Source organism: Acanthisitta chloris, unplaced genomic scaffold, assembly GCF_000695815.1.
Source record: "Acanthisitta chloris isolate BGI_N310 unplaced genomic scaffold, ASM69581v1 scaffold12574, whole genome shotgun sequence".
NCBI lineage: Eukaryota > Metazoa > Chordata > Aves > Passeriformes > Acanthisittidae > Acanthisitta > Acanthisitta chloris.
Window position 1 is genome coordinate 42,237 of NW_008667701.1, and position 262 is coordinate 42,498.

A 262-nucleotide genomic window follows, 5' to 3' on the forward strand; every position below is an offset into this window, starting at 1 on the left:
CCCGGGCTGGGGGGACACCCTGCGACGCTGGGACCCCCCACGCCAGCTCTGCCCCAGAGCTGGGGGTGTCTGGGGGAGGTGGGGTGACAGGGTTGCCCCCACCAGATCCAGGGGGAGGTGCGGATCCCCCGCACCATCAGCAGCGTGGAGTACCGCGGGGTCCTGGGGACGCTGAGCACCATGGTGCGGACGGAGGGGCTCCGCAGCCTGTACAGTGGGCTGGCGGCCGGGGCGGAGCGACAGGTGAGCTTCGCGTCCATCC

General features: G+C 72.9%; 1 protein-coding gene across 1 annotated transcript in view; it reads left to right on the forward strand.

Moving 5' to 3' along the window:
• Positions 1-262, forward strand: part of LOC103800240 (mitochondrial uncoupling protein 3-like) — a 2,651-nt gene that overhangs the window by 311 nt on the left and 2,078 nt on the right. The window contains 1 exon segment of the mRNA XM_009072610.1: positions 102-262. Coding sequence (XP_009070858.1) covers positions 102-262 — 161 coding nt within the window.